This window comes from Acinonyx jubatus, chromosome C1 (assembly GCF_027475565.1).
Source record: "Acinonyx jubatus isolate Ajub_Pintada_27869175 chromosome C1, VMU_Ajub_asm_v1.0, whole genome shotgun sequence".
NCBI classification, from domain to species: Eukaryota; Metazoa; Chordata; class Mammalia; order Carnivora; family Felidae; genus Acinonyx; species Acinonyx jubatus.
In genome coordinates, this window is record NC_069381.1 from 147,105,742 (window position 1) to 147,133,162 (window position 27,421).

The 27,421-nt window shown below is 37.0% G+C and overlaps 1 protein-coding gene across 3 annotated transcripts in view; it reads right to left on the minus strand.

The window, feature by feature from the left end:
• The window catches only part of PLA2R1 (phospholipase A2 receptor 1), a 119,502-nt gene that overhangs the window by 33,149 nt on the left and 58,932 nt on the right, over nucleotides 1–27,421 (minus strand). For all 3 annotated transcript variants that reach the window (XM_015082931.3, XM_027055659.2, XM_027055660.2), the window contains exons 11-17: nucleotides 23,327–23,499; nucleotides 10,729–10,931; nucleotides 8,872–9,017; nucleotides 5,490–5,574; nucleotides 2,974–3,106; nucleotides 2,350–2,385; nucleotides 1,715–1,872 (exon numbers count right to left, since the gene is read on the minus strand). In XM_015082931.3, the coding sequence (XP_014938417.2) occupies nucleotides 1,715–1,872; nucleotides 2,350–2,385; nucleotides 2,974–3,106; nucleotides 5,490–5,574; nucleotides 8,872–9,017; nucleotides 10,729–10,931; nucleotides 23,327–23,499 (934 nt within the window). The remainder of the gene's footprint in view (nucleotides 1–1,714; nucleotides 1,873–2,349; nucleotides 2,386–2,973; nucleotides 3,107–5,489; nucleotides 5,575–8,871; nucleotides 9,018–10,728; nucleotides 10,932–23,326; nucleotides 23,500–27,421) is intronic.

Genomic DNA, 27,421 nt, shown 5'->3' on the forward strand with positions numbered 1-27,421 from the left:
TCTTGTTATTGCCACCAGGAATCCGCTGTCTTGTTAAAGAAACAAACATATTTTATGACATCATGTTAATACTTAACATTATGGTTTTGGCTTGAGTGTTCCATTTGTGGGAGAGGAAAGGTGGTAAAAATAGTGCACAAAATAGTGGGGAACATCATGTTCTAGCGATTGGTCTATCACTGAGTCTGTGGGACTGTGAGGTTGTCATCGAATATCCCTGTTGTTCAGCTTTTTCCATCACAAATCAGTAGTGGTCTTGACCTACGTACACCTCACAGGCTCCTGTGCATCAAACAGGATTATAGAAATGGAAAAGCTCCATGAGCTGTAAGGGAAGACATTTCTCTTACAACCCAAGGATGCTTTAAATATAGAGCTTCATTTTAACAATCAACTTACAAACATATGAAAAGATGATAGCTCAACAAAGGATTCCTGGTGATCATGAAATAATGTTAAATTATGGAAAAGAAAAAAAGTCTTTTCCTTACTTTCAAAGATTTCCTAAGGAAAACTGGGAGTGAGGTTTCTCCCCTTAATGTCCCCTTGGTAATTTCTACATATTGCTCCCTTTTCACTTATTATTACTTCCAGTTTTATTTATTTATTTATTTATTTTTTTAACGTTTTATTTATTTTTGAGACAGGGAGAGACAGAGCATGAACAGGGGAGGGTGAGAGAGAGGGAGACACAGAATCTGAAACATGCTCCAGGCACTGAGCTGTCAGCACAGAGCCCGACGCGGGGCTCGAACTCACAGACCGCGAGATCACGACCTGAGCCGAAGTCGGCCGCTTAACCGACTGAGCCACCCAGGCGCCCCAAGTTTTTTTTAAAAACAGAGTCTGTATCTCATTTTTGTTTTCTTGACATTATGTCTTTGACAAATATCACAATCCCCGACACTTACCTTAATAAATACTTAATAAGTAATACTTAAAAAATACTTAATAAACACTTACCTTAATAAATGCTTGGTGAAGAAACACAAGGAAAACATATACTATTCCTGGCAGTCTGTTTCATTATTTAACAGGTTTTGGATGCCTTTCCAATTAGCCTGGCTCCTCAAAGATTGTCTAAGTCTTTGTTTTACATTGAAATGGAAAACCACTCCCTATCGTTTTCTGAATATTGAGTCTTTAGAGTCTTATAAATATTGTACTCTTGTAAGTAAAATTCAGAACTTTAAATCAGCCATGTGCTCTCCCCACCCTCTCCCCAGTATACCATGTCTCTCATTTGTGCTTTATTTTCTCCCATTCCATTTATCTATTTGTCTTTTTCTAAACTATTTTCTAATGCTATGTGCTTATATTGATTATGGTCTTTCTTCTCAGACTAGATTATAAGCTTCACAAGGGCAGGAATTTTGGTCTGTTTTAATCACTGATAGAGCCCAAGTCCTTCAAAGAGTAGACTCCGAATAAATATGTCCAGAATGACTGAATGACCCTCACTAAAACAATAAAGCCCTACTTACTCATACTGATGCTACTAAGAATCAAGAAAAGTGATATGATGACCAACATAGTAAGCCTGTGTTTCCATTATTTTCTCTTAATCCCTATACGAAAAAGGAAAACAATTCTTAAAAAACCTGTGGCTTTTAATGAAACTTAAATAAATGTCTGAAATAAAAAAAAAAATCCTCCCAAAGACTGAAGAAGGGGCTAAGCTCTGAATCTCTCATGGTTAATTATACTGAAATACCGCTCTTATTTTCCTGAGGATAAATTCTTGCTCATGTGCAGAATGAATTGTGAGAAGATCACCACGTAGCCAGCCACAGACAAACTCAAAGGAGGACCATTCTGCAGCATAGGTATGAAAAAGATACTCTGCATCCTGATAAAAGAGCCAGGGTGCATCTGAAAAACAACAAGACCAAAAAAACAAAAACCAATGCAAATCATGCAAAAACTATTGACTGATATAATGCAGACTTAATAGGATATGTTATGATCGACCCCAAATTTGTAATTCAGTTGCTTAGCATTAAAAACAATGTGTGCGTTTACATATACATAAATATTTTTACATACACATAACTCAGCATATAATTTGCTTAATTTCCTTGGTATAGATAAGAAAACTACATTTGTATTCCAAGGTCTGGGATAAATGCATATTTTAAAGTCACATGTCATGAAAAGAGTGTTAAGCTATAATACTAATCTTTAATCATATTTAATGACTTTTATTAATTTGATTATTAGTTACTTTGAGCAAATTAGTTCTGGATTGAAATAAGAAAAGAGAGGCTCGATTGGAGGACGGTAATAATACAGTAATTGTATATGATAGCAGGTAGTTAGAAATTGAAGAACCGCCAGGATAGCTCTTACCGTACTGGTACCAGGGTGGAATCTTGGGTCTCACATCTGCAAAGTGAAAACAAGCCACCTTGAGGGACATTACTTAACAAGTGTGCCAACTCTGAAGTACTTCAGCTCTAAACACAACATCTTGGACTTTGCTCTTTAAAAGAGCATTTAAAAACCAGGTACTTTTGTGCTGTCTGAAATATGGTTAGTTCTCAAACCTGAAAAGGAGGCTCAAGAGAGGCCTCTGATTAAAGAAGAAAGGATGTGAGCACTTGTCAAGGGCCTACTGTGTGGCACACACTGTGGCGGGTGTTTTCTCTTACTCATTTGACAAGTGATTTGGTTTGCTTGTCATGTCACAGTGACATTTCTTCCAGACTGTACTTGAAAAATATCATATTCCACAATACAGTTGGTTATCTTTGTTTCCCATTAACTAAATTAGCGTACTGCCGTGGTGTCACCTTTTCTCATTCCCCTACGATGCATCCTTTGCTCAACTCGTGCAATTTGGTTCATCACGAGGGTTGTTGGTACTGTAGACCAGGATGCTTACATTTTAGATTTCTGTAACTCTTCACTTGGAAAAGTGCTATGGATTATTAGAAAGCAAACACATAGTAAATATCTTATAACTATTTTTACCTCTTGGAATCTTGCATATCCATTCACGTTTGGAACCACAGTGCAAGGGCAGCAATGTTTTATTTGCTTTATAAATAGCACAATTTCTTGCATCTTCTCCAAAATAAGTATTGTCTAAAAATGAAGAGACAACCTGCAGCAGATCAAGTTCATTATTTCTTAATGATGATCCCCCACAAAAAGTTTCTCTGTAAATAAATCACAATAGGCTTCTGGAGGAAGCTTAAGAAATGTCTGGATAAGATTGCATTTAGGGGCGCCTGGGTGGCTCAGTCGGTTAAGCGGCCAACTTCGGCTCAGGTCATGATCTTGTGGTCCGTGAGTTCGAGCCCCGCATCGGCTCTGTGCTGACAGCTCAGAGCCTGGAGCCTGTTTCAGATTCTGTGTCTCCCTCTCTCTGACCCTTCCCCGTTCATGCTCTGTCTCTCTCTGTCTCAAAAATAAATAAACGTTAAAAAAAATAAAAAAAAAAAAAGATTGCATTTAAAGATTGTCCCACATTTGCAAAGAACAAGCTAACCAAATTAGCATTTTTCCTTAAGGATGCTTTTTTCCTAAAAAGAAGCATGCTATTCCTTTCTCCAGAGAGAACAAATCAGGTGCATGCTCCCTTCTGAGGTTGTACTGTTGTCTCACTGGCTGCAATAGGCTTGTCCTGGGACCCTGGGTAAACTTCTGAAAGGCTCTGATCTGTCAGATTTGAGTCCCTTCTGTGATGTAGATTCTTTTGCATGTATGCTAAGCTTTTCGTCTTCAGTCACTAAATTTTAATTCATCACTGGCTTTAATTGGGAAACGATCCACACTTTTCATGAATGATCGTGTATAGGGATATGAAGTAAAGATTCATTCTTCTCAATGATTTAATGGCTACCTGACGGAAGAATGGATGGACCACAAGTAAAACTGGAGCAAAAATTTGGGAAAAAGAGGATGTTTGAAACGTAATACTCCTCTTCAAACATGTACACAATCACACAATAACTCATCTAGCTTCCATGTATGTAAGCTCAGATTCAGGCAATGGTGTGCATTTGAATATTTGTTTTGTCTAGTAGGGAGTGGTGGTGAGGAACTCAGTGCACTGCTTCATGGCTTTATCTCATTTATTCTGAACCAAATTGTTCCTCGCTATTACTAATAAGACTGCTTTACTAAAACAAAAGGAAGCATTCTCAACCTCTACACGGCACATTTAATTTTTCAAGTGCCACATTGACATTAATCACCCAAGTGTGCCATGTGGTGGCTGCCATTTATGTAGCAGGCGGACTCTGCTAAGTTCCTTCCACTCTCTGGGCCTCAGTTTCTTTGACAGCAAAATAGATGGGTGGGGCTGCGTGATTTCTAAGATCTCTTCCTACTCTCTGGTCCCGATATCCTTCTCAGAGAAGCAGCACTGAGGTGAAAATACGTTATATATATATATATATGTTTAACTAGCGTGGCCTTATTATTTTTGTTTCCCACATAGAGTTTTCCACAGATCCTTTCCTTGCCACAGATTTTCTCTAGTGGGGCTAGAGATCTTATTTCTCTATTGATCTTTACTACGTCAAAGTTTGGCCAACTGGGAGACATTATAACATCATAGCTTTGGAGGCAGACAACGTGTGTACAAATCCTGGCTCTCTGAAGCATTATTTTAGGCAAACTATTTAAGCATTCTAATAACCACTGCACTGAATCATCATAAGGGGAAATGAGATCATGCTGTGGCACATTCAACCCAGTGTTTGGAACATAATTCAGGTTCAGTAAATAGCAGCTGCATTAAATGCTCACTGCCGACTCTTGCTAGTAGCCCCATTTCACAGGTGAAACTGAATAACTTGATTTTGCATGGGCCTCAGATGAATCCCATTTCAATCTGGGCTACTGCTTCCATTTTTTCCCTATCATCTTGAGGGAAATGTGAGACTTCCTCATTGCGCCTGAAAAAAAATGTAATAGGGAGGAGTTTCTTCTTTCTTTCCTTCACAGAGGATTTTACAAGCATGAGGCTGAATGAAAAGCAAAGTATTATTTTTTCTTTCTGAATAACTTGCTCTGGTTGAGGAGATGGTATTTCTAAGTGTGGCATTTCTGTCCTTTTAGAGATAAACTGAAATGGTTTTTTTCCATTGTAATCTGGACTTGGGTCCTACATTCATATAATTAGGTACTAAGCCAGAGAGGGAGGGTGGGGTAAAGAAAGCCTCATATTATTTTAAACAATGGTTGCTTCTTTCTTGAGACTTCACATGGGAGATAGTCTGGGGACATTTCAGAGATCTTTGATCCCTTTCCAGGATAAGATCCTACAGTTGGCCTCAGATCTATGTGGCTAGTAAAGGTTTCCCAGGACTTTGCAGAAATTACTCTAATGGTACTGAGATCTGGTGCAGTTTTCGATCTGGGTCTGAGTCACAGGAAATATAGTCATTATTTCCAGTTTCTGTTGGCTGGTTTACCAAGGTGTTCCAGGGCCACCTGTTTTGAATTCATTTCCTTTTCTTCAGTTTGGAAAAACTTACAGGAGTCCCATCAGACCACTCCCAGGAGCCAGCATTCAGTGGGTTTCTTTTATTAAATCCAATCCAGAACTGCCTTTCTTCTGTCCTGTGAATAGAAAAACAAAAACTTGGCTCTTCCTATTGAATTCATAACATTATGTAAAAGGTTCAAGAAATATTTTAAAGTAATTATGTGTGTAGGAAACAGCTGATACTACTGGCAGGATGGATCAAGTCAAACAAACATTTATTGAACATTTCCTTTATGCAAAACCTGAGCTATGAAATGAATATAGAGAAGATTAGCCTGGCTTCCCGTTTCTCTTGGCTTATTGCGCTCACTGGTGACGTGCGGTTGGGGGAAAAGTCAACCTATATTGAGAACATTGCTTTCTCATGTTCATTAGGAGTGGCAACACCTTTCAATCAAGATAAGAACACATGAAAGCAAGTTGGTAAGAAATTTTGGAGCATCTTTTCCCTAGAGGACTTTTTACTATTTCACTATGTATTTATTACTTTACTATGCTTTGATTTGTTGCTTTTTTTTTTTTTTTTGGTCAAATGTTCATGTATTCTCTGAAGGTTAATTACCACCACCCCCTTTAATAGAAGGTACACAGTAGATTTTGTTTTTTTTGTTTTTTTCAGATCCCAGCATAAATAATTTCATAGCAAATCAGTCTGAGGCACAGTAGATTAACTTCAGCAGTCACCACTGGGTTAGATGTGGTGAGAAACCCCACAGAGAACCATCTTCCCTCCTATTAGGTGGAGGAAAAATACATCAAACCACAGAGTACTCAATAAATCAACCAATAAATTCTAACTGTACAATAACCCATCTCACTAAGACAATTTTCTGAGAATAATTTGGAGAATTAAAGATTTAAAAGATTCAGAAATCATGACAGATGCTTTATTTTCATTAGTACAGAGAAGAAAGACTATTCTGAAGCATCCACTTCTCAAATATGAGAGCTACTGTGCCTGAACAATACAAATGAAAGTAAAATGTGACTTAGAAATCCGAGAGGTCACTGGGGCCTGGCTGGCAACTGCCATGATTACAGTTTACAATTTACAATTTATAAGGTTATGGAGGCAGAGGATGCTGCCTTAAGGTTAAGCCAGGTACCTTAACATCAATGGTCTAGGCTGGGAATTCATATCACTCTCCTGCCTTGAGAACTTTTTGTTCCTTTACTCACAGAGTTCAACATTTTTCCTGATATGTCCTGGCTCTTAGGTAATGAACTGGCATTAATTTTCTCTTCATCCATTTCCTAAAATTGTATGATTTTTAATAATATAATAAATAATAAAATAGAAATAGAAAATCAGTGCCATAAGGAGGAGAATATATGCTAACTATGAGATTTGGTTTATTTGCTCTAAGCAAACATGAAATTTTGTTGAACTCCCTGGCAGTCTGGGCACAAAGTAATATTATATAGCTTTTATGATTAAGTGCTAAAGATTAATAATTTGATAGATGCTTAATATTAAAGTAATTTCAAGTGTGAGAACTTATAGAAATAGAAATGACATAATGATATTTGATCTCACAGCAAATTTGGAAGCAGTTTGCACATGTTTGTTTCACATAGCAAACCTCACTATACTCAAGTATGAAAGGATGTTTTGCAAGGGGCTAAAGTCATGAAGCAAAGTTACAACTTAGAAGGATGGAGATAATCCCATATCCCTTGGATCTGTGGCCTCATACCAGACTAACAATCCAATTAAATCCAATTAATCAGGAAGCTTCTTGAACTTTTCTTCAGTCTGAGAGAATCTGACTCAGCAGCTCTGGTGTGAGACCAGAGGGCTCTGTATTATAAGGTGTCCCAAGTGAGTGTGATAATCAGCCACATTTGGGAAGCATGATTTTTAGGTCAGCATTTCCCATACACACTAGCAGTTCCATGGAATGTTGATAAGTATTCTCAAAAAAAAAAAAAAAAAAAAAGAGGGAGATTTGTGGTCAAAGAAAGTGCTTCCTTCTAGAAGCCTTTACAATGCTAAGGCATATGGCAAATTTCCAAGTTTGTGCCTTGTTTTGCAAACATATTTGACTCCCCCCCCCCCCCAACAGTGCTCTGTGAAACTCACATTGGGAGATGTTGTCAACGACTCCTACCATTAAGGCCATTACTGTTGATGTTGGAGATGAATAATTTGATAGATATTACATATTAATCTTTTTGTGGAATATCCTAAAGGAAACTTATGGGAAGACCAGGATTTTCCTCAAAAAGTTGTTCTGGATTTTTCTCTGTGATTCAAGCAAGTGTTTCATTGAGACTCCAGATTTCCAGAGCTTAGAGCATAGTACTTGGTGTTACATTTGTTTTTACTAAATGAATGTGTGGAGCCATGGAGTCAGGCCCCCTTAGACTACAACATTCTCAGGGGTGAGATTTTGTCCATCCTATCTATTGCATGCTCCAGCCAACTATGCACATAAAAGTACCCCTTCCATAGAAGATATTCCAAACATGCATGCTAGTTGACAAGAACATTTTACAGAAAGAGGCCAATGGATAAGAAGGCTCACTAAAAGAGAACATAATGGCTGTCCTCAAATAACCAAAAATAGAGTAGACTTGATCTGTATTGCTCTGGCTTACTAGAAAGTTGATCTTTGAAATCACCCTCCAGTAATGGAACGGGCATTCTCCCAAATAAGAAGCACTCTGAAAGGAATTGTGCAGACAGAAGATGACCACAGGAATACCGCAGAGCGAATTTTTGTATTGGGTAGAAAATAGTACAAGCCTTTTACGTTTCTTCAAGTTTAAACTAAATTGATTTTCTAACTCCATGCAGTTCAAGATTCTGTAAACTTGCGAGGTAGATGCCAACAAGTGAATGCCTGGTTCCTCAAATGTAAAATTGGGAATCAATCAATAGGGCTTTCTTTTTTTTCCAAGCAAAATCTTACATGGACTCTATTATAACAAAATAAATAGAAGAGGAGCTGGTGGGAGCTGCTCTCGTAGGTCAGTGAGCACAGAAGCGGGACTTCTGTCCCTTGTTCCCTTCCTAGTCCTGAGTTCCAGGACTCTTGGGATTCCCAGGCAACAGTTTGAAAATCACGGGGCTAGATAATTACTGAGTTTGGCAGAGAAGCTCTAAAATTCTGATTTGAAGTACACAGAAAAAATTTCAAATATCAAAACAATCATCACTTTGTTCTTTGTTTTATGTAATGAGAACTGGGTGCAATATAAATATAAAACTGTATATGTACGTATTTTTCTTTCACAACTAATGGCTAGTTACTTTTAGGCTTAAATACTTGAGATTTTAAACAAATATTTGGGATACTCTTCCCTGAGAACTCATAACTGGGAGACAGAATATTTGATTGCATTTTTCAAAATGAACAAGTATTTACCTATTGAATTTTGAATGCAAAAGCTCATTCACAAAATTCTCTTCCTCAATATGGGCAAAGCTTGCAAGATGAGCTCCAAATTCTTCACAAAATGCTTCTGCTTCTCTCCATGTTCTTTTCATCAGGACTTTTTCACTATGAAATACCTGGTTTAGTAAGAAGCAAAGAAAAGTTGACACTATCATGGATAAGGTGAGGTTGTTTAATTCTCGACAAGAAAATAACAGTAATATAATTGTCATTAATCTATATTAAAAGCTTGACCCAGTAGGGGAAAATAACATTTATTGAACTAGAATGTGTCTACTCATCGTAAAACTGTTATCTCATTTTATTCTCACAACAAATTCATGAGAATGATAGAAGGAATCAGCTGTTTTATAAAGGAACTCCTTGAGTTCCTTTTTTTTTCTTCTAAATTTCCTGTAACTGGCATATACTTGTCCCTTAATAAATGTTTGTCAAGAGACAATGAGAGTCAGACTAAGAGAGATTACAAATTTCCAGTCACAGAGCTACAAATAGGCAGGACTAGGATTACATTCAGCACTCCTTCCTGCAGGAGCCCATGAATTTCCATCCCACCAGATTGCCTTCTGACAAATTAGAATTGGCTGAAGGATCATGAATCTGGCTGACCCGCAGCAAGAAATGAGAAATGAGACCTGGGACCTAGGGCAGGTATATTACTAAGTTCTTTGGGTTTTAGCTGTGCCTAAATTCTCTGCTGTTTCTCAGCTGTCCTTGCAATAGCAGGAAGAAGTCAGTCAAATGGAGAGTCTGGTCCTGACTTTATTTAAGATCAAGGGTAAGGGCCCAAAAACACAGAACTCCAAATCCTGGGCCTCTGTGCCCTCCTTGTTTTTAATTGCCTGACACTGCTCCCGAGTTTCTGATGCCAGGCAGGCACCCTGCGGCCAGGCTTCACCAAGCTCTGATTTGCTGAGACCAGAATGAATGGTTTTCCCAGTCCTCTGGGCCACAGCACAGCCTTTCCATCTTTTAAATTATATGTCAAAACTCAGCTCCTCTGGGAACCTTTTCTTGAATCACTTAAAATTCATCAATCCTACCACCATGCCCATCAAACACACCTTTACATTTGTTGTCACGTCAGGGTAATATATGGTAGAAAAAGCACTGAACTGGGATTCCCAAGACCAGGAATTTATTCCAATTCTGTCAACAAATAATTGGGATCTTGGGCAAATCACTTCATCCTGCTGCCTCAGTTTGCTCATTTGTAAAGTTTAACTTACTGCTTTGTGAGGTCACTGTTACCCAATGAATTCAGTGTAGGATTGTGCATGCGTACATTAAATTGAGTGCATTCACAGATATTTCATGATAAGAGGATTGTAGGTAGTGATTTATATCTAGGATCTAAAGCTGATTTGCAAAAAGACATTTCTTCACACACTTTTTTCATACACACAGGTACACACACATATCAAGTATATGTATTAATTTGTTTGATCCTCAGATGTCTGGCAAGCTGCAAAAGCTATTCTTAGCAGCAAAATGATAGTATTCCATAATAAATACTTTATTCTTTTTCTTACAAACGATATGGAATTGTATCATTTCAATACCCAGTGAGGAGTACATTGCAACAAAAATAACATTGACTGGGGCCTGGATAACAATCTTCGTGAAGAGGCCTTCAGTATCACCAGGGATATGTCAGTCTTTCAACTTAAAATTTTGGAATATAATTGAAAAGATAGAGGCAGCCAACAAATATTAAGTACCTGCTGTGTGCCAGGCACTGCTCTGGAATAAAGGAATTGGAGATACATGGACAAAACTGAAATAATGTTTGTTCCATTCAGAATGTCTAGATACCCTTGGCATCACCTTGAAGCAGCTCGCCAAGCCAGGCTCTGATTCCCAGTCCAAGTAGCAGGGGTGAAAAGGCCATCTCTCTTCCTGCTCCGTTTTCTCCTGATTTCCCACTGGTTGCTTACACAGGGACATTGCCTTAAATTGTCTGCAGTCCTTCACTTCCCAGCGACCAGGTGGATTCCTTCCTCGCATGACAACACAGCCACCACTGTAGCCTAAAAGCAGAAAACAACACTTAAAAAATGTTTATTTATTTTGAGAGACAGAGAGAGAGAGAGAGAGAGAGAGAGAGAGAGAGAGAGAGAATGAACGTGAGTTGGGGAGGGATAGAGAGAGAGATCCCAAGCAGGTTCCACGCTGTCAGCGCAGAGCCCAATGTGGGGCTCAGTCTCATCAACTGTGAGATCATGACCTGAGCCAAAATCAAGAGTCAGACATTTAACAGACTGAGTCACCCAGGCACCCTGAAAACAGCACTTTTTAATACCAGAATGACTAGAACATTTTGTTCTTGGAATACTGGTCTTTGGAGTGTTGCATAACTGACATCTCATAATGAAGAGACCACATAAGAACAATAAAGATGAGAAAGAATGCTTTACTAACAGGACTATCTTCTCTTCATCTTTGGAGGAAAGAATAGAAGATGAAAAAGTGAGGGTAGAGAGCCTGTGAAGACTGAAATTTGGACATTTTGAGCTCAGATGATAAATGATAGAAAACTAGGCACTGTTTAACCTGGGACTGAAATATCCCCCATAGCCAATCAAATCCCCAATATTTCAATCAAATGCCAACATTCCTCTACTTCCAATTATTGCACTTTTTTTTTAACTGAACAGAGAAAAATTTAGCCCATCATTTACTGAGCACTTACTCTGTACATCATGCTCTCATACCCCATTGTGAAAAATCAACAATGAAAAATGCATAGTGCTTACCCTCTGAGAAATAGATTTGACCAGGAAAATACATAAATGATGGATTCAAGGCAGACTGTAAGATGCACCACAGAAAACCAAACTGCCAACCATGGGAGAGTGGAGAGAATGAGCTAAATTACGTATGGAGTAAAACTGGGGGCAGGAATAAAGGCAGACATTAAGGAAAAGGGGAAGGCCATCTAGTTCTGGATGAAGCTCTATTCTTTTGTGTATGTTTGAACATTTTGGAAAATTAACCATGTTTTTCCATAGAAACAATTTCTTTGTTGAGTTAAGGTGCCAAGTTTGTTGTTAACTCTATACAACTTGTAGGATAGCTAAAAAAAAATACCCCTCAATTTTTGGTGAATAATAGAAAACAATCCCATTTGAAAAATAGAATAAAAATTGAGTAAGAATGAACCTTTTTTCTTGAAGCCAAAGTGATCATTCATCTGTCTAAATCAAATTCAACCACAACAAAATTGTGCATCTATATCTACATACCAGGCTAGTCTGTATATTAGCTACTAGACAAAGGAGGACAAAACAAAATAAAGCAAACAACCCCCAGCCCTTATTTTAGTGTGAGGCATAGACACATTAATTCATTGAACATAATGTGTGAAGTACTATAGTAAGATTTCTGTGGAAGATTTCAGAAGGGGTGATGGAGTATGCCTCGGGATATCAGTAAAGGATTTGCAGCAACTGACATTTTAGCTGTGTTTTGAGGGCTGAAAAGGAGAAAAAGAGTTTTCAAGAGATGCTTGTGAAAAAAAAGCAAGCAATTAGAGATGGAGCATTTGAGGACTCTGATGACTCTGGACCTAAAGGCACTTTTTAAAATGTAGTTACTTGGGACTATATATGTGTTTTACTTAATTTCCATCACAAAGAATGGCTTCAATTTTTTTTTAAACACATGGTAACTGGACTTATCCTTGTCAGCCATGGGTGGTTATTTTACACTCACAGAAAGACTAAAGAGAGGGTTGAAGAAGAGGGGAAGAGAGAAGAAAGAAGACAGAGGAGGATATACAAGGAGCCTCTCCTAAAGGAATGGAAGAGTTTGTGGAAAAGGAGAAAGAATAAGGGGGCTACAGAACCAGTGTTTGTGTCTTCAGCAATCCTGAGTGTACACACTGTGTTAGACACCAGGCATCATGGCCATCCACAAGAAGCCTACAGTCGTGTGTGTGTGTGTGTGTGTGTGTGTGTGTGTGTGTGTGTGTGCGCGCGCGCGCTGATATGTCAGAGAGACCCACAAAGGTGAAAATGTCCAGTAGTAAACAAGAAAACATGACTAGTATGAAAGTCAAAAGAGAGTTGGTCTATACAAAAGCCGTTAGTCGACTCCATTGGCCAGAACACCTAGGTAGTGTTAAAGATGAATGAAAAATGATTGGGGGCCACACAAGGAGAAAAGATTATAGCATGCAACTGCAATCTGTCATGAATGGAGCTTTGCAGTCCTGTTCAATGTAACTTTGGAATGCATCTCACAATCTAGCTGGGTCCTGAACAAAAGAGGGGATGTTGCATACTCCCCTGTGATGAGATTGTAATGAAATTGAGCTATGGAAATCCACATGAAAGCCTCAAACATAATATGCTAATGGAGTTGCTCTAGTTGAGAGAGCTGGGTACATGCATTCCCTCTCAATTCCATCATCCTTCCCCAGCATCCTTGACTTGGAACCTGAAGTATGGGCTTCTAGTCTCAGCACAAATATTTAGTAACTCAAAATTCAAACAGGTTAATTAATCACACACAAAAAAAAACCCTTGTCTGAAATGTGGGGATAAGAATTCCTTTTTTTCCTCAGTGGTTTTCATGAAGATCAAATGGAATAATGTATTTAAAAGCACCCTGAAAGATAGGAAGGGCTAAAACCAGCCCTAAGATGTTGCTTCTATTCTTTTTTGACTGTTTATTACAAAAGCTGGGATTTTGTGGCATGAGTTCTGCCTGCACGTTCAAGGAATTTTTAAAAAGCTCGATTCAGCAAATTTAAAATGTAATATACTTTTTTTGTTGTTGGTCTTGCATTTTGTCTTACTTTTTCACATCAGACAATGATTAAATAGCTTTGGTTTTAGATACTATAGATACTCAACTCATCTTCATTAGTAGAGAAGGAGATGTTTGTGAACTACTATGAAGGTGAAAGTGCTGTGGGAATGTTACTGGGATTCTAAAGTGGTTAACTTAATGGAACATTTGACCCGAATTTTGGAGTCTCAGCCCCAAAGAAGCAGTAAAGCAGTGTAATAAAGGGAGACTGAGATAAGGGAGATATAAACCGAATTTATAATCCTATATTGTAGGCATGCTTACAAAAGCCAAATAATAAAGGTAGGGTATGGGTGGGAGTGGAGGGGGTTTTTCTCCCAGAGATATTGTTCTCAAATTCAATAATTCATCTCCCATTGGAGAAAAATTATCATTCTGTTTCTCAGTGGTGAATCTCACATTTAAACTGATTCTCCTTATCTGCCTTACCCTCAGTCTATCCCCCTTCACTCTGTCCATGGAACATGAATGAGTGGCTTAGGCGGTTAAGCATCTGACTCTGGCTCAGGTCACATCTCACAGTTTTGTGAATTAGAGCCCTGCATTGGGCTCTGTGCTGTCAGCACAGAGCCTGCTTCAAATCCTCTGTCCCTCATCTCTCTGCCCCTCCCCTGCTCGCACACTTACTCTCTCTCTCTCTCTCTCTCTCTCTCAAAAATAAATAAACATTAAAAAAAACATGAATAGGATAACTTTGGGTCAATTAAGAAATTCCAACTCACTGCTCTAGCCCCTTCCATTTGACAAAGCTATCTAACCATATAAATTGAACTGAGGTGAGAAAGCCTCCATTTTTCACCTCTCTGGTCAAATATCTGAAAGCAGACAAACAAAATCTATTTGTGGCCTCAGTGTAGGAGGTAACTGTAGCTGGGCCTTCAGAGCCTCTGGACAATTATTTTTCTTTAGTCTGTTTAGTTATTTTCCCATTCCTTGCAATAACCCTTTCCAATCATTTTTTTTTTTTTTTACTATGACCAAGTGAGATTTATTCCAGGTGTGCAAACATAATTCCACATTTGAAAACCAATTAATGTAATCCACCATATCAATAGACTAAAAGAAAAAAAATCATATGATCATATGATCTACCCACCTTTCTTCTCTGTCCTTTTCTCCATCTTCATGCAGAAAAGTGATGCAATGGGGGTAGCTTCCGTGTAATGCTGTTAGGTATTTTATATGGTCTTTATTTAACTTCAAAAACTCTGAGATGGATATCATATCAGTATTTACAGTTTGCTAATGGAAAAATTGGGGCACAGAGGTTTGGTAACTTGCCTAAGGCCACACAGTGAGGGGTTTGATGCAGAATTTGAAAACAGATTTAACTAAGTCTACTATGAGACAATGCCAAGGTACAGAATAGGCAGGCATTCAATACATAGCTGTTGAATCAATGATTGAATCTTCCCTCAATTATGTTCCTCCTTTTCTATAGTCATGTTTCTTTTCTGTGTGTGATCACAGCATTTCCGTAAAGATCTCTGATCCCACTTTTACCTTGTATGACAGTTACTTACATCATTACAAAAAAAAATATGAAAATACCCAAAGAGTGCCCAGAAATGAGAATATGTTTGTCCTCATTTCAGAACTCTGGGAAGCGTTAAAATGGATCAGCCTATCTACCTGCTGGACAGACTTTTCTTTGCTATGTGGAGGGCACTTTCAAGAAAAAGAGATCTGATTTACTCTACTGGCATCCCATTTTCTTTGTCACTGGCAGAAGATTTCTATTGACTTGGGACAACTGGGGTAAATGTTCTGGAGTTATCCCATTTAGTGTCCCTAAATAAGAAAGTCCCCATTTTTTCCCTTTAATTACTGGTACTAGTTAGTATGTATCAAAACTGGTTTTCCTGTTTTACCTGAATAGTTACTTCTCTTAAAATACCAAGTGCCACAGTCTCTTTGCTGTTGTTGTTTTAGTAAAATAGCAGGAAACTATCTCTTTATAAAGATATCCCAGATACGAAGCTATGAAGTAACCCCTAAGGAATCAATGGATCTAGGCACTGATAATTAGCGGCTTCTAACATTACAAAAAGTGAGAAAAGTGAACATTATGTGCCTTAAGATAGAACACACAACTACTTATGAAATGGTTTTCCAAAAGAAAAGAAAATCTGAATTATATAATGCCTTTGATTCTACCTTCTTAAAAATAAAAATGTCAATTTTATGGAAAATAAAGAGGATAGAGTAACACATTAAACAACATACGGGGATTCAATCAAAAAGTCCAGACTGTAGGAAACTCTGCAGGACAAACAACCCACTTGCATCAACAAATAAATTTTTTTAAAAATAGGAGGGGGCAAAGAAGAAGGAAATGTAGAGATTAAAATAGACTTTAAGGGATCTATCAACCAACTGCAAATGTATAAACCTTTTTGGATCCTGATTCAGACAAACTGTAAAATCTGTTGTATAATATTATGAATCATTTAGAAATGTGAGCATTAACTGAAGACTTATGATATTATGAAATTATAGTTAATTACTCTTAGCTATAATAATTGTCTTATATTCACATTTTTTAAAAAGAAGTCTTTATCTTTTAGAGATGATATTGAAATATTTGTGGATGAAACAATATGATGCTTGGGATTTGCTATGACAAAATATTAGAAGTGTTGGGGAGAGTGGGTGAGTATATAGATGAAACAAGATAGATTGTGAGTTGGTAATTGATGACACTGGGTGATGGGTATATGGTGGGTCATTACACTATCTGGTGAACATAATACAATGTTGAAAAAAGTGGCAGAACTGTGATTCCCCCACAGATTGAATATTTTGATGATATGACATAAAGACAGAGTCTTGGCTAAGTTTATAAAAAAACTGCAGGCTTCCTATTCAGTGGTCAATTTATATAGTCAGTCTGGGCTGGATTAAGATTCTGACATGAGGACGAAGTTAATGGATACTTTTGTGACAGGCAGGGAAAAAATGTGATTTAGGATGGCATTTCTGCAAACTGCAATTTAAAAGAAAAAAGGAAACACAGAGGCTTTTATATTGCTATTTTCTTCAAAAAAAGATTTACATTTTCATCTTATTCAGAGACAATTTACTCAATGTCAGTCAGCATGAGCAGCCAAACTGAGCATCATGATATTATTTTTGCTTCAGGGAGAAGAGGAAAAGAGTAGTGCCACTCAAATAAATTATAGTAGAAACTTATGAATGACAAGGAGCTCTGCTTCAGTTCCAGATTTTAGACATCCAGATATGCCCCAAGGAAGGTAACATTAAGAACCAAGATTTTGTCTATTCAAAATGTATTAATTTATTTTGACAGGTATAGACATTCCTAACAAAATTCCGAGGTATATTAGAAATGAAGCCTGAGGTTTTTTTTTTTTTTCAGTAATAGTGTGACATGGAACTTCACTATTGTCTGCATTTTAATAATATTCACAGATTTGTAGAATAAGAAGGTTGTTTACTGAGTGAATTATGATGTTTCTCGTTTAGAGCCATGCAAGTCACCAGTTTCTATACACATTTCCTAAACCGATGCTTACACACAAAAAATCTGATTTGTCTTAACTTCACCTTGCAGTCATCTTTTTAAAGTATAGGTTTTTTTTTTTAAGAATAATAAACTATGTATATTAGAGCATTTTGACTTCATAGCAAAACAGTGGAAAGTACTGACTTCCTTTTATACCTCCTGCCTCAAATAGGTAAAACCTTCCCCACTATTAACATCTCATACCACAATGGTACATTTGTTAAAGCCTACAGTGACACATCATTACCACCCCAAATCCATGATTTACATTAGGTTTCATTCTTGGTGTTGTACATTCTATGGTTTGGACAAGTGTATAATTACATATATACACCATTGTGTATATATAGAATAGTTTCACTGTCCCCCAAATCCTCTGTGCTCGGTCTATCAACCCCTCCCTTCCCCCTGACCCCTGGAAACCACTTTTTACTAGTAATCTTTTTACTGTGTCATAGTTTTCCCTTTTCCAGAGTGTCCTATGGTTTGAATCACGTAGTTTGTAGACTTTTCCATTGGCCTTTTCCACTTAGTAATATGTATTTAAATTTCTTCCATGTCTTTGAATGGCTTGATAGCTCATTTCTTTTTAGCAGTGAATAATATTCCATTGTCTAGATGTCCCATATTTTGTTTATCCATTCACCTGCTAAAGGACATCTTGATTAATTTTAAGTTTTGGCAACTATGAATAAAACTTCGATAAAAATCCATGTGTAGATTTTTGTGTGAATATCAGTTTTCAGTTTATTTGGGTAAACACCAAGGAGTGTGATTGTTGGGTTATATGGTGAGAGTATGTTTAGTTTTGTACGAAACTATCAAACTGTCTTTGAAAGTGGGATGCTATTTTGTTTTCCCACCAGCAATGTATGAGTGTCCCCATTGTTTTATATCCTCACCCGTGTTTTGGATTTTGGTCATTCTCATAGGTGTGCTGTGGTATCTTGTTGCAATCTATAATTTCCTAATGACATATGATGTTGAACATATTTTCATATGCTTGCTTGCCATCTATATAACTTTATTTAAGATCTTTTGTCCATTTTTAATTCTTGTCCTTCATTTTCTTATTGTTGGGTTTCAAGGATTCTTTGTATATTTTGGATTACAGTCCTTTGTCAGATGTGGTTTTTGCAAATATTTGGTCTTAGTGTGTGGCTTGTCTTCTCATTCTCTTGGCATTGGCTTTCTCAGAGCAGAAGTCTTTAGTTTTAATGAAGTCCAGCAAATCAACTGTTTCTTTCATGGACTGTGCCTTTGGTGTTATATCTAAAAAGTCATTGTTTTGCCCAAGGTCATCTGGTTTTCTATTATGTTATCCTTTAGGGTGTTACAGCTTTGGGACTCACATTTAGCTCTATGTTTTATGTCAGTCAATTTCTGGGCTCTCTTATGTTCAACTGACTTGTCTTCCCTCCCTCCCCCCCAATACCACACTGTCTTGATTATTCTAGCTTTATAGTAAGTCTTAAAGTCATGTAGTGTCAGTTCTCTGACTTTGTTCTTCTACATCTATATTGAATTGGCTATTCTTGGTCTGTTGCCTTTCCATATAAACTTCAGAATCAGTTTTTTCAATATCCACAAAATAACTTCCTGGGATTTTGATTGGGATGGTGTTGAATCTATAGGGAAGTTTGTGAAAAACTGATATCTTGATGATACTGAGTTTTTCTATCCATGAACTTGGAATATCTCTCCATTTATTTACTTGTTCTTTGATTTCTTTCATTAAAGTGTATAGTTTTCCTCATATAGATTTTATATATATTCCATTAGATTTATATATGAGTTTTTCATTTTGGGGGTGATAATGTAGATGATAATATGTTTTTTAGTTTAAACTCCATTTGTTCATTGCTGTTATACAGGAAAGCAATTGACTTTTGTTCATTAATCTTTCATATTGCAATCTTGCCATAATCACTTATTAGTTCAAGCGATTTTTTTATTGATTTTTTCTGATTTTCTACATAGACAATCTTATCATCTGTGAACAAAATTTTAGTTCTTTCTTCCCAATCTGTATTTATTTTATTTTATTTTATTTTATTTTATTTTATTTTATTTTATCCTACTACATTGGCTAGGCCTTCTAGTACAATGTTTAAAAGAACTGTTGACAGGGAACATCCTTGCCTTGTTTCTGATTTTAGTGGGAAAGCTTTTAGTTTCTCACCATTAATTATGATATCTGTAGGTTTTGTAGATGTTCTTTCTAAAGATGGGCACCTGAGTGGCTCAGTCAGGGAGCATCTGACTTCGGCTCAGGTCATGATCTCACAGTTTGTGAGTTCAAGCTCTGCATCTGGCTCTATGCTGACAGCTCAGAGCCTGGAGTCTGCTTTGGATTCTGTGTCTCCCCTCTCAATCTGCTTCCCCCCTCTACTCATGCTCTGTCTCTGTCTCAAAAAATAAATAAATGTTAAAAAAAATTAAATATATAAAGTTGAAGAAGTTCCCCTCTATTCCTAGTTTGCTAACAGTTTTTAAAATAAATAGGTATAGGATTTTGTCAAATATTTTTCTGCATCCATTGATATGATAATGTGACTTTTGTTTTACAGCCTGGTGATGTGATGGATTACACTAATTGATTTTCGAATGTTGAACCAGCCTTGTATAACTGGGATAAGTCCCATTTGGTTGTGGTGTATAATTCTTTTTTACATTGTTGGATTCAATTTATTATTTTACTGAAGATTTTGCTATTTTGTTTGTGAGAGACATTGGTCGTTAGTTTTCTTTTCTTGCAACATCTTTGATTTTGGTATGAGGGTAATGCTGGCCTCAGAATGAGACAGGAAGTATTCCCTCTGCTTCTGTCTTCTGGAAGAAATTGTAGAGAACTGGCATAATTTCTTCTTTATATGTGTGGTAGAATTCACCAGTGAACCAATGTGGACCTGGTGCTTTCTGTTTGGAAAAGTTATGAATTTTGTTTCAATTTCTTTATTAATAGCTGTAGGCCTATTCAGATAGTCTATTTCTTCTTGTGTGTGTTTTGGCTGATTATATCTTTAAAGGAATTGGTCTATTTCATCTAGGTCATCAAATGTGTGGATATAGAGTTGTTCATAATATTCTTTTATTATCCTTTTAATGTCCCTGGCATCTGTAGTGATGCCTCCTCTTTTATTTGTGATGTTAGTAATTTGTGTCTTCTCTCTTTTTTTATTTTTAATTAAAAAAAATTTTAATGATTATTTATTTTTGAGAGACAGAGCATGAGTGGAGGAAGAGCAGTGAGAGAGGAGACACAGAATCCAAAACAGGTTCCAGGCCCTGAACTGTCAGCACAGAGCCTGGTGTGGGGCTTGAACTCACAAACTGTGAGATCATGACCTGAGCCAAAGTCAGACACTTAAATGACTGAGGCACCCAGGTGCCCCATGTCTTCTCTCTTTTTTTAGTGAGCCTGGCTACAAACATCAATTTCATTGATCTTTTCAAAGAACCAGGTTTTAGTTTTGTTGATTTTCTTTATGGAGTTCCTGTTTTCAATTTTATTGATTTCTGCTCTAATTATTATTATTTATTTTCTTCTGCTTACTTCGGATTTAATTTTCTCTTCTAATACTTAGATTGCTGGTTTTATTTTTTTTAATATTTATTTATTTTTTAGAGAGAGAGAGAGAGAGACAAAGTGTGAGCAGGGAATGAGCAGAGAGAGGGTGACATAGAATCTGAAGCAGGCTCCAGCCTCCCAGCTGTCAGCACAGAGCCTGATGTGGGGCTCGAACTCATGAACCATGAGATCATGACATGAGCTGAAGTCGGACGCTCAACCTACTGAGCCACCCAGGCATCCCAGAGATTGCTGATTTTAGATTACCATTTTCATTTAGTTTAAAATGTTTTAAGATTCCTCTTGAGATTTCTTCTTTGACCCACATGTTATTTAGACATGTGTTGTTTAATCTCTAAATATTTTGGGATTTTCCAGCTATCCTTCTGTTATTGGTTTCTAGTTTAATTTCATTGTGGACCAAGAGAAGACATTATATGATTTCTATTCTTTTAAATTTGTTAAGGTGAGTTTTTTGGCCATATGTGGTCTATCTTAGTGAACATTTCATGTGAGCTTGAGAAGAATGTGTAATTTGCTATTGATGGATTAACTAGCCTATAGATATCAATTATATCCTGTTGATTGACGGTACTATCAAGTTCAACTTTGTCCTTACTGATTTTCTGTCTCTTGGATTTGTCCATTTCTTTTCTTTTTTTAAAAAAATTTTTTTTAATGTTTATTTATTTTTGAGAGAGAGAGAGAGAGAGAGAGAGGGAGAGGGAATGTGGGCAGGGAAGGGCAGAGAGAGATGGAGACACAGAATCCAAAACAGGCTCCAGGCTCTGAACTATCAACATAGAGCCTGACATGGGACTCAAACCCATGAGCTGTGAAATCATGACCTGAGCCAAGGTTGACGCTTAACTAACTGATCCACCCAGGCACCCCTATCCATTTCTGATAGAGGGATGTTACATTCTCCAACTGTATAATAGCGTCATCTATTTCTCTTTGCAATTCTATCAGGTTTTTTTGCTCATGTATTTTGACGCTCTGTTGTTAGGTGATACACATTAAGGACTGTTATGTCTTTTTAGAGTACTACTCCGTTACCATAATGTATTGTCACTTTTTTTAATCCTTGAAAACTTTCCTGGTTCTGAAGTCTGCTCTGTGGCATTAATATAGCTATTCCTGTTCTCTTTTGATTAGTATTTTGACAGTATATCTTTGTCCATCCTTTTACTTTCAATTTACCTGTGCCTTTATATTTAAAGTGGGTTTCTTTTTCTTTCTTTCTTTTAAAAAGTGGGTTTCTTGGGGAGCCTGGGTGGCTCAGTTGGTTGAGCGTCTGACTTTGGCTTAGGTCATGATCTCGCGGTCTGTGGGTTCGAGCCCCGCGCTGGGCTCTGTGCTGACAGCTCAGAGCCTGGAGCCTGTTTCAGATTCTGTGTCTCCCTCTTTCTCTGACCCTCCCCTGTTCATGCTCTCTGTCTGTCTCAAAAATAAATAAATGTTAAAAAAAAATTAAAAATAAATAAATAAAAAATAAAAATAAAAAGTGGGTTTCTTGTAGTCAACATACAGTTGGGTCCTGTTTTTTGATCTTCTCTGACAATCTCTGTATTTTAATTGGTATATTTGGTCCTTTGACTAATTATTATCATTATATATTTGATATAAGAAAATTATTTTGATAGTATTATAATAATACCTATCTCTCCTCAGGGAAGAGCCTGAGGCCCCCTAACCCATTTCCTCCAGGAACACATTTAGAGGTATCTTATTGCCTATCATCTCTTAGGGTAGCCCTGATTGAGGCCCGTAAGTAAGAAAGGGACCAAGGCATCCAAATAGGAATTCAGGCTGATGTAAAGGTGTGTTGGGTCTAGGCTGGTCACCTAAGAAGGGCCTAAAGCTTGTTCCAAAGGGGCTAGTTCTAGGGTAGTTTGTGGCTGAAGCCATTCGTTTCTCTGGAAGTGACTAACCTGGCACAGTTTCACATTTTGGGATTCAGAGCTGAGCATATGAGGATGAACTAATAGAGCAACTCTGAAATCCTGGCTAAGGATAACAGAAGCCCATGGAGGAGATGGACTAACAAGAGTGTTACCTAAGTAATGGGTCAGCATTCCATGGCAAAGTGGCTGTGACTGTGGACTGATTAGATGTACCTATATGTGCCCATTCACTGTGCTTTGAAGTATATCAGACTAGTCTGGGCTGAGTAAGCCCCTGGTATTCTTGGACAATCAAGGGCAGGGGGAGGGGGAGGGGGAGGGGGGAAAGCCTTTAAGGAGGAAGAAACTGGACTTCCTGCTAATAAAGGCATGTGTGGTCTTGAGCAATGAATTTACACCTTGGACCTGTCAAATGTCACATGCGTCATACTTTTAAAAAAGACCAGCCATATTTCACCCCCTGAGAACCTGTAGTAATTGTTTTAATTGATTTAGGCATTAAGAAAACATTAAGGAAGCACCAGAGGAGCTGGATCACGGGGTGGAAAGAATTTTGAGCAAAGGAAACAGGAGGGGAGGGGTGATGTTATAGTTCTCTCTACTTACGAGGCTGATATGCATTCCAGTGTGTGTACTGCACCGGCTCAGACTTCTGACCCTCTGCTGTCTTCCAAGTGTATTCTCCTGTGCCATTTTGATCTTGAAGAGCTATCCAAAAATAACTGCCCTTCGTTTTTACCACACTACTGATCAAACTGGTAATAAAAGCCTGTTCAAACCTTAAAAACAGAAAAAGGAAATGGTTATAGTAAGTTCCTGGGCAATAAAAAATTGTCATTAAAGCATAATGAGTTGCACAGAATGGCACCAGAATAAGCACTTCTGATGAATTCTTCAGAACATGGAGCAGAAAAATACTCATAGACCCTGAGCATTACTAATACATGCTACAGGTCACTGCAATGCTCAGAATTAGATGAATGAGGAGAATTTGAGTCTCAAAGACAAGGCTTAATTCTTTCAAGGAATAGAGTCCAGCTCCAGTTTCAGAGTATATGTGGTAAAGCCCATAAAGTTAGCAATATATTTCTTGGCACAGCAAGTGCCCTGTTTTGTAATTAGGCCACACAGCACATACCTTGCTTTAATGTGCGTGCAGGGGGGAACTGGCAGTGAGGGGAAGAAATGAGTGTCTGCCAACATGGAGTTCACATGTACCGCACCCCCCTCCCCCGCCACACTTGCCTAGTGAGAATGGAACAGAGATTGGAGTAGCAATTTTATGTATCCCAAATCAGTTTGTTCATAAGCACATGGAGTCCGTGGCTTATTCAAATGTGTTCAGATGGGCATGTTCACTGAAGATAGATTTAAAACCCTAGGAACTAATCCAAGGATGTACACCCACCAATATTTTCCCCACACAGCTGAATGAATTAGTGTTCAGTGATTGGTGGCAGTGCTCCTTCCCCAACATTAATGCATCAAAAGCGGAATCTGGAAAATTTGTGTATATGCTTCCACATGAATACCTAATAGAAAAACGTGAGTATTAAAATTTAACTAACGTTGAAATTTTAAGCTAAGCTTGAAAAATTTATTTTCAATACACATGAAGTTTTGAAGAAACACATTTCAAACAGTGATGACTTTTGGCCAGAACTGCTGAGTCAATGAGAAAGGGAAGGCCTGATGAAATCATCCAGAAAACCTAAAAAGAAAGCAAATTAAACTTTTTCATCCAGTTCTGGAAGTTTTTCATTACCATGCATCTTTAAGTTGCTAAAGGAAACAAAAGCAATGGGGTCATTCAAGAGTAGAAAAGCTTCAAGGGAAATGGGGGGAGACGTACAATTATTAACTGCCTTATAAACATCACTAGCAATATTTAGTAATCTTAGGCATCTATGATACTCATCTTTGCAGGACATATAGATTTTTATTATGCTTTACTAACTATTTTCTGTAGGTGCTCTATTAATAATCTATATAGCACACATCTAAAACTAGAAAAGTTCTTTTTTAACCAGATTGCAGTGGCAGAATTTTATGTAAATGTAAAAAAATGTAAATGTAAAATGTTTTAAATGTAAAAAAACCTCCTTCAAAAGGACCGTACATAAAACTAAACATTGTCTAGATGCTATTGTAATTTTTTATGCTTCCAATGGTTCATACTCTCATAATTTAGAATCTGCTTTTCCTTCTCCCCTCGGAGACAGAGGAGCATTGTTATCATGCCCAGCTGGTGCCTTAAACTGCTGTCCTAGGAGGCTAGCATGGCACTGCATCGTTCAGGCTATGGCCCAACTACTATTCACTGTGCTGGTTCTAAACCCAGGGGACATTGCTGATTCCTCCATGACCTTGTACTATGGCATTTATTGGATAATGGAGAGATATAACATTGTCTGTAAACTTGGCCACTGGTATCATTATTCATGACAACATTTTCCTTTTGTTCCCTGTTGGTTTTGGATTTATTTAGTCCACTCTGATTTGCTATTTTATCACTATGATTGCTTAAAACAATAGAAACCCTGTGTTTTTTAAATTGGCAAGTATCTTTTAAGTAGTTGCATATAATACTCATACATTAGATCCTAAAACCTTCAAATCAGAACTCTAGTTCTCTTGGTACTGTTTAGAAGATAGCATTGTTAATATAGAAATTCAGCAAATATGTCTTTCTTTTAAATTATGTGCTCTAAGAACTTAACTCTGGATCACAGCATGCAGCCATTTGAGTGTCTGTTTCTAACCGATAAAGAAACAAGAGGATATTTTATACTTGTTACCACTCACTATTTGGTTCCAAACACTTAAAAGGGTTGTGAAAACTCTGGCTTACAGTAATAGAGCAGATGATCTTTTAAAGTCTTTTTTGGCCTTGTGTTTAGAATTCTGCATTTGCGAATATTCCAGAGTTTTTTATATCTGGCCTTTTTGCCTGGTTTCACTAGATTATTTAATTCAAATGTTATGACTTAAGAACAAAAAGTACAGATTTTTAGTTTATTATTTGAACCAGGATAACATATTATATCCAAAGAGTTTAGTAAAGTAAATATTGTTGTTTTTTAGAAAAGCAAATGATAAAACACTTTGCGTTTGTGTAACTACTTATAAAATCAAATTTTTAGGGAAATAATTCTTAAAATCAGGAAAAAATTTTTTTTCCAGTCAGCTCCTTAAAAAAGTTAAGAAACCAAATATGCATTTTTCAATGTAAATAAGAAAAATATATCTTGAATTTTCATCAGTTTGTTAACAAATTGTTACTGATGGTGCTAAACATTACGTTTTAATTAAAAAATGCAATTTGGGGCACCTGGGTGGCTCAGTCGGTTGGGCGGCCGACTTTGGCTCAGGTCATGATTTCACGGTCCGTGAGTTCGAGCCCCGTGTCGGGCTCTGTGCTGACAGCTCAGAGCCTGGAGCCTGTTTCAGATTCTGTGTCTCCCTCTCTCTGACCCTCCCCCGTTCATGCTCTGTCTCTCTCTGTCTAAAAAATAAATAAACGTTAAAAAAAAAATTTTTTTTTAAATAAAAAATGCAATTTGAAGACAGTAATACATATTTTTGGGATACATACACTGATGATTTTTTTCATTTCAAAATAAATTTTGCATTTCAAAAAATGCATACTTCAAAATGAGATTTTTTAAAAAAGATTTTATTTAATTTGTTTTTTTAATTTTATTTTTTTAATGTACATCCAAGTTAGTTAGCATATAGTGCAACAATGATTTCAGGAGTAGATTCCTTAATGCCCCCAAAAGAGATATTTTATATTTGAGTCTCTGAAAATATTTTTCATCCATTTAGCCAATGTACTTGAAAAGAAAGATGTTTCTTGTCTATAAGTAATACTATACTTAGCAGACAGCAGTACTTAATGATTATGTTTGTATTACCTAAAACAAGAGATTGAAAAAAGTAATGAACTGGATGTAACTTCACTAGAGAACTTACTACAATTAAAAAAAAAAAAAACAGTGGTAGTCTTTACATATAGTGATACAGTTAGGAGGTATTCAGTTTTTAACTGAGTGATTGCAATGGGATTTCTTCTAATAACATGATTGTTAACATTTTTAATGCCATATTCAAATAACTGACTCTATTGCTGAATGAACATAAAAATGATAAATTCCTTCTCTTTCTTTTAAATCAAGAACAGAAATAGAATAACATTGTTTTAAAATGGGAGACATGTATCATGATTATTATTACAAGAAGTTTTTGGTGGCATGCCTCAAGAACTAGAAGTCTTAAGTTTTTGGATATTATTTATTGCAAAAGACAGAAGAGATAGAAAAGATACTTAACGTACACACAAGAAATGCACCTGGAAGAGCAAATTCCAAACTGTTAATGGCAGTTACCTTTGTTAACTGTTAATGGGAGAAGAGTGGGATTGGTTGGAGGGAGAAAGAGTGCAGGTGAGGGGGCACTCTCATTTTTTAGTTTATATTCTTCTGGCTTGCTTGAATTTATACTAGTGAGAAAGTTGGTCTCACAACTTTGATTTCAAAACTTGTTGAAAGTACAGAAATCAAAACAGTGTGGTACTGGCATAAAGACAGACATGTATTAGTAGAATAGAGAAAAGAACCCAGAAGTAAACCCTTGTAGATATAGTCCAATGATTTTCCACAAGGGTGCCAAGACTGTTCAATGGGAAAAGGACAATCTTTT